The sequence below is a fragment of the Hippocampus zosterae genome, chromosome 3 (assembly GCF_025434085.1).
Source record: "Hippocampus zosterae strain Florida chromosome 3, ASM2543408v3, whole genome shotgun sequence".
NCBI lineage: Eukaryota > Metazoa > Chordata > Actinopteri > Syngnathiformes > Syngnathidae > Hippocampus > Hippocampus zosterae.
The window spans coordinates 15,789,786-15,797,089 of record NC_067453.1 but is presented as its reverse complement, the minus strand read 5'-3'; the positions used below and the strand labels follow the sequence as shown (position 1 = coordinate 15,797,089).

The window sequence follows — 7,304 nt, the reverse complement described above, 5'->3', positions numbered from 1 at the left end:
TTAGCCTCCAACTAAGATCAAGGCGGTGGGTAACGTATCTCATGGCTTCCATGGTTGCTCTTATAGCCCAGAGTCTCCAGGATCACTGATGCTGAAGCGTATATCAGCTCATTGGTTTCTGTGATTGTTACGGTAGGGATCGCCCTCAGTGCTGCATTCACACTTTCTATGAGACTTTCAGATGGTACTTCACATAGCCGTTGTAATCGGTTTCTAGGTTGCCCAGCTTTCATTCTCGCCATGATCTTAGCTTTCAGGTCAGTTGCTGCCTCGCTCAGCTTTTCATTCATTGGGGCTAGCCACCCAATCTCATCATCTGCATTCATTGGGGCTTGCCTCTCTTGTATGACCTCCTCCTCTGATCTGGCAGCCAGGGGCCCTTCGCCATGGAACCTGCGTTGTACCTCATCAATCTCAAGTTGTGACAGCAGTTGCCGTTTGTGGATGTTGGAACACTGAGCTACTAGTTGTTTTGTGGTCAACCGTGACTGTGGGGTTCGAAGTAACCATTTAGCCCACATTCTCTGCATGTAACTTGCATGCTTGAGTAGTAACATTCCAACAGAGCCATGTTATCGCATCTCGCCCATCTCCGCTTTGTTCCAGTAGCCCATTTTTCATCAAGGTGCTCTGGTTCCCCAGCACCTGACGCAGACCTTGTTTGGCCGGGCGACGTCTGAGCCGGCATGTCATTCGTTTTATTGTCTCTCATCATTGTATGAGGTAGGCATTAGCGTGAAGGATCTTGCCCAAGGACCCACACTGGATGGTGTTATGTGCTCATTTTTTTTTTGTTTTTTGCCCCAAGCGGGATTCGAACCACCGTCTCCCGTATGCCAAACCGATGCCTTACCAACTGAGCTATCCAGCCGCTATATATATATATATATATATATATATATATATATATATATATATATATATATATATATATATATATATATATATATATATATATATGTGTGTGTGTGTATATATGTATATATATATATATAAAACGTATATATAATATGTCAATCATTCCACATCTACAAATTCACAATAACCAGTAACTTATACACCAGAAATGTGTAGAAAATGTTGATATAATTCGACACAAGTCAAACTCCTTGGTTAGCATGCATATACATGGGTGCTAAATGTAGTTCTGTAAGTAATGCAGTCGGCTGTACCCCTTTCGATAATTCTGATCACCATCTTTGGAAACAAAAATAAGCAGACTAAATCAAAATAATCCACCAAGTAAAATAATATAATGTAACATTATGCTCTGATTGCTGAGCATTTGCCGAAGCTGCACAACACCCTAAATGTACATCACACTATACACGGCAGAGTAAGCATGGAAAAACCAATATGCTCACGCACAGGATTTTTCCGAGTGAGCGTAATGGTCTTTGTGGATGACCAATATATCAGTCTGGCTCAATGCAGCTGAACAAGCTGCAAAGAGTACAACAGGACCAAGAGGCCAGAAGTGAAATGTTTTTACGGACAGCGATTCATGATATGTAGAAAATATACAGAGCTCCACTGGTGAGAAAGAGGAGACCATTTTGATTGTAGCAGTAGAAGCACAAAGTGAAATTGTTTAGGTGGGGGAAGCGCATCCATTGCGAACAAATTGCAGTGCAAAACAGCTGCTTGTCTTTAATTCCCAAAGCCAGATGGTTATGAACAAGCACTGCAGACTGAGCAGAATGGTCTGCCTTATGAAAAAAAATGTACAGTATATTCTGTACGGGAGATGTGCAGCCACAGCACATTTTGTGATGCCCACTATTTAATTCCATTTTATATGCTGACGGAGTTAGAAAGGCTGTGAGGACCTGGCTGGTGACTGTGCATTAAACCATTCATCCATCTGTTATCTGAACGGCTTTATCCTCACGAGCGTCGCGGGCATGCTGATGCGTGTCCCAGCTGTCTTTGGGCAAAAGGCAGAGTACACCCTGAACTGGCTGTCGCAGGACAGAGACGAACAACCATTCACACTCACACCGAGGGACAATTTAGAGTGTTCCATTGACCGAGCGAGCACAATTTTTTGGAATGTGGGAGGAAACCGGACTACGCAGGCAATGGGGGAACATGCAAGCTCCGCACAGGAAGGCCGGAGCCCTGAATCAAAACCTTGACCTCCGTACTGTACTGTGAGGCAAACATGTTTTAACCAATTTTAAAACTCACCAACAGAAATGTATATGACCATAATGTATAAAGTCATGCAAAGGTTGGGTTATATAGCCTGCTACGAGTGCTGTTGTACTCTAAATTTGGAAGGTGAGCATTTTCAGGAACATAACACTTGCATGTACCGGTACATTTTGGGACCCAATTTTTCAAATTTCAATGCGTCCGTAAAACACAGTTGACATATGAACAAGTACTACTGTAGCTTGTCTAAATATTGTCTGAGCTTTCCGTCTCCCAAAGTCTTGCGCCCCTGAGTTTTGCAGAATTGTGACAGATGATTAAAAATAGGTTCTGTTTTTAATTAAATCCGTTAAAGAGAATAACAACATCCAAGGTTTACAATGGAAAGATATGAGGCGCAATAACTATGACAATTGATTTAATCTGTCACGATAAGGACAGGCTCATAATACCAAACGAAAAAAAAAATGTTGAAAGTGTGAATATGTAGTGGCTCAACAATATTGTTTAACTTGACTGGACATGGTTAACCCTAACGATAACTTCACTCGACTTGGTTGACATTTACTGCCCCCTCGACATGACTTGGTGTTTGCCGTAGTAACCTAGGTGTCATGAACAAAGAAACTTATTGTTGGGATTTTATTATTTAAATTAGATGCCGTATGACATCACACGGTACATAACAGATTGCTCACAGGTATCTTACAAAACATTTCCTTGGATGTTTCATTTCATTCTTAATGGGTGGGCTATTTCTGTACAAGCCATTAAAAAGTAAAATTTCCTTAATGTGGCCCTTTTTAAAGGCAAGAACATTTTGGGAAATGTCTGGAAATCAAGGTAATCTACTTTTCAGTTGTAAATGTCAATGCAATCTTCTGTCCCCCCCCCCCAACACACACACACACAAACACACACACACACACACACACACACCGTGTGACACATTTCAGGACCTTACAGTACAGCATGGCAACAAGACTTCCTCTCAGGTGCGGCATATTTTTGGGATCCCCGATTTGGTTAAATTATTCCTACCTGTGTAGATCTCTTTTATGCTCCCGAGTGTGCTGATTGTGGATATCAAATTAGCATTTGAGAGCCGCACAATTAGTCATATTCAGTTTGTATGTCAATGCGAAGTGGAATGAGGACTTGTTGGACTGCAAAAAGCTGTACAGTGAAGACAGCTCTGTGTTACACACTAGACGTTTCCAAGGAAATGGACACCTCTCCGGTGTGCTATTAATAATCTTGCTCCCTTAAATCATCTATTTCCAAAATCACACTTGACTAACACCCTGCTGCAGTTAGGTGGGTCTTTCAGAAACTTAGACGTGAGAATCGTCCTGAAAGAAACGTGTGTAAAGAAATGACCTAAACACCCGCGGAAGAATATACCCCAAAGTGACTCAGTAACTTGCAATAATTGTCTACTTTTTTGCAGAGGATAAAGAATATATGACTTTGAGTTTTATATTGTCTGTCCAAGTGTGCTTCTCCTCTCATTATGTATTAGCATGAACGTATGTGGAATTGCTTTAAGAAAAACCAAATTGGTGTTTGAAATATGCAACACAGACCTCAAGTCAATTTCAGTGTTTTTTTTTGTGTGTTTGTTTTGTTTTGTTTTGCAGATGTTAACTTCATCATGGTAGACAAGGGGCTAACATGTCTACTTCACAGTTCTGAGTTTCTGGGTTTGCACCATATCTCCGGCTATCCTGTGTAAAGTTTTTACTTTCTCCACAAGCAAGCATTCACAATCACACCTAAAAAAATATTTGAGTCTATTATGAACCATACATGTTTCGGAAAGTGAGTAACCATGAGTACCCTGAGGTGGGATTTAAACTCAGAAGCTCTTGATTGTGAGGCAGAGATGCTTACCACTTAAATATGTTGTAGAATGTTTTTCTTCTGTCGTTTCTAATGTTTCGAAATCTGAACAAAGCCAACCTTTGATTTTTGACCTGAGAGATTCCAAGTGCATCGCTGTAATTTTAAGCAACACAAGCACTGGGCTATTGTATGTATTCATAGACAAAACCTTTTGTAGTGCCGCAATCCAGAGGAAGAATTTTCAATTTTCAACCCACCCTTTATTAGATCTTCTATTATGTTGCGGACGGTCTTTCCTTGGGTATAGGTCAGCTAGGGGTTAGCTGCAGCTGATGTCAACCAGCAGCACAAATGCTACTGATATATATGCCTGTATGATTAACAGTAACAGTATGATGTTATTGCATTTCATTAGGTGAAGCAAAGAGATGCAAGGTGTAGATGATTAACTCATTCACTCCCAAAGACGTTTTTAAACGCCTTTTCAGACTTTGTCTAGAATTGGCTGGTACTGAATGAGTTAAGAAGTACCGGTATTCAGAAATGCATAAAAAGTATGAAAATAATTGCCATTAAGCTGGGGCGTAGTCTTTGTGTGTTTTGATTAGTACAGCCTATGGTACAACTGCAGCACACAATTGAACACAGACGCACGAAAGACAAGTGGGTCAGACGCGTTGTTGTTTTTCCAACGCACAAAGAGCAAATGGGGGCAAACAGGAGGAAACAATGCACGACAAGCAAGAGACAGATGTTGTGATGCCAGCGTCACCTTGGGGGGAATAATAAGCTGGCCAATAAAGGGTGGCCAGCACCATCAAACGTTTACTCCAAGCTTACCCACATTTGACAGCAAGCCCCCCCAAAAAATCTTCACAATTTAGCATCACCCATCTGTCTGGTATACCCGCTTCTTATTTGGGTGAATTTCATAGAAGGGGGTTGGCTCCCACACGAGCCCTGGAATTTGTCCCAAATTCTTGCCGATGTTAACACGACAAATGCACTTAAAGGAAAATTAAAACAACCCAAATAATGATTCAATTAAAATTCATTTAAACTTGGACCTAAATAAATGCATAATAATAAGCACTTTTTAAAAGGATTACAACCAACTATATTGACCTTAAATTATAAGCACAATTGACTTTTACCTTGGCAATGAATTTTATGTATACTACTAAAAGTAGCCCGAATACCACGTTCCACACTTTGATCAATGCTTGAGATGCATACTGAAATCAAGTTTCGTGTGATATTAAGGTGCATTTTTTGAAGTTGTTGAAGTTTTTCTTTAAGTTCTACTTGCCATAGTAGGGGAGATATGAAACAATTGGTTTCACATCAGTTTGATTGATTAAAATATACCTGTTATCGTAAAACAAATGGATTCCTCCGCTTTAATATTTTCCATACCTTTTATAGAGGACGTTGCAGCTTGTAGAAGTTGCTCACATAAGCATCACGGAATAGTTAAAAAAAAATATTTATTAATATAAAACAAATTAAGCTCTTTCTTTATGTGTGATACTTTCTGCAGTATGGATATAGAACTCCACAAGAGATCATTTGGGAGCAGGTATGGGATCCAAAGTTATCTCACCTGGGAAAAAGTCAAGGGTTTTATCAGCAGCAGTCTAACAAGCTATTGTATATAACTGTCATCACATAAAACATCCGTCTGTCAAACGCAATTTCATCCCAACAGTAACAAGTTCGTGAAAATGCCATTCAAACGGGAATGAATTACAATGATCCATCATTATCGTTGTTTTTTGTTGTCTTTATTGTTATTATTCTGGAGAGCATATGCGTAAAACATTGCATGTGTAATGCACCCCCATGAAGGCCCAGTGATTTCTAGCAAGCTATCAAATATACGTTTTGTGTACAGTATGAAAGCACAGCACAAAGCCATGATCTATTCCACAATAGCACATCATATTGAATACAGTACAAGTGTGTGTCCAGTCAGTCCCACTGAGTTGAGCTGCACAGCAAACAAGTTGAAGAACAACTTGATGATTGAGACACGCGCGCACGTACACAAAAGGTGGGTGACATCCTGCAAGCCCACGCGCGCATATTGATTTCACAGACAGACAACCCACGCCACCCGAGCGCCTCATAAAAACAAATCTATAGCGTGTTCGCAGAGGGCTCCGTTGAAGACAAGACAAGAGAAAGGGAAAGAGCCAATCAATTGGATTAAATACTTACAGGAGCTGGGAGGGGAACTGGGAAGCCCGAGACGCACTCAGGAGGAGCAGGACCTGGAACGCCCATGCGTGCGCCCTGCAGGTAGCCATTGGAAAACGATGTGTGTGTGTGTGCCGAGGGGAGAGATGGAGATGGGTGGGGGCGGAATGTAGCGTTCCCCGCCGCTGATGAATGAGCGAGACCGGCGGCGTGACGCTGCGTCTGCCTTCCGTCGCCTCAGTGCTCGCTGCTGGAAAGCTTTAACGCTTCTAAGCTGATCAGAGGGACAACAGACGGCACCGACAGGACAGGTAGCGCCTGAGCTCCTCCTCCTCCCGATGGATGAACGGCTCCCTCCATCTCTCTCTCTCTCTGTCTCTCTCTCTCTTAGGTTTTCTCACTCTATCTGTATGTCCGTCAAAATTCTATCTATCTATCTATCTATCTATCTATCTATCTATCTATCTATCTATCTATCTATCTATCTATCTATCTATCTATCTATCTATCTATCTATCTATCTATCTATCTATCTATCTATCTATCTATCTATCTATCTATCTATCTATCTATCTATCTATCTATCTATCTATCTATCTATCTATCTATCTATCTATCTATCTATCATTTGTTCCTTCCACTAAATGACAGGTATACTCTGTATGCCCATTTTTTTATTCACCAATGACAAGTGAAATGTATGACATTAAAACAGCGAATTTACCTTTTTTAGGCACAGTATTTAAATATACCAGCTGCAATGGCACCGACTTGCTTGAGTGACAAGATGAAAATGTGAATGCCACATGGGAATAATCATTGCCTGGGTGACAGAATTGATTTCACGCTTAAGATATCCTGAGCAAATCTCAAAGCACAAGAAGCCACCTGTCACAGTTCATGAAATCAAATTAATACCATCCATTCATTTTCGATCGTCATTTGGGTTGCGGGTGAACTACAACCTATGTTGGCTGAGTGCACGCTGAACGGATTGTTAGGGCATGGATAGACAACGAAGGATTCACACTCACTTTCACACTTAAGGAAAATTGAGCAATTGATTCAAGTGGAATTGGATTCATTTGGAGTGTAGGAGGACA

The 7,304-nt window shown here is 40.9% G+C and overlaps 1 protein-coding gene across 3 annotated transcripts in view; it reads right to left on the bottom strand.

The window, feature by feature from the left end:
• The window catches only part of LOC127597284 (voltage-dependent calcium channel subunit alpha-2/delta-1), a 91,572-nt gene extending 84,986 nt beyond the window's left edge, over positions 1 to 6,586 (bottom strand). For 2 of the 3 annotated variants that reach the window (XM_052060235.1, XM_052060236.1), the window contains exon 1: positions 6,223 to 6,586. In XM_052060235.1, the coding sequence (XP_051916195.1) occupies positions 6,223 to 6,311 (89 nt within the window). In that variant the 5' untranslated portion in view covers positions 6,312 to 6,586. The remainder of the gene's footprint in view (positions 1 to 6,222) is intronic. The other variant, XM_052060237.1, reaches the window with a different exon arrangement.
• Positions 6,587 to 7,304: the final 718 nt, after the last annotated feature.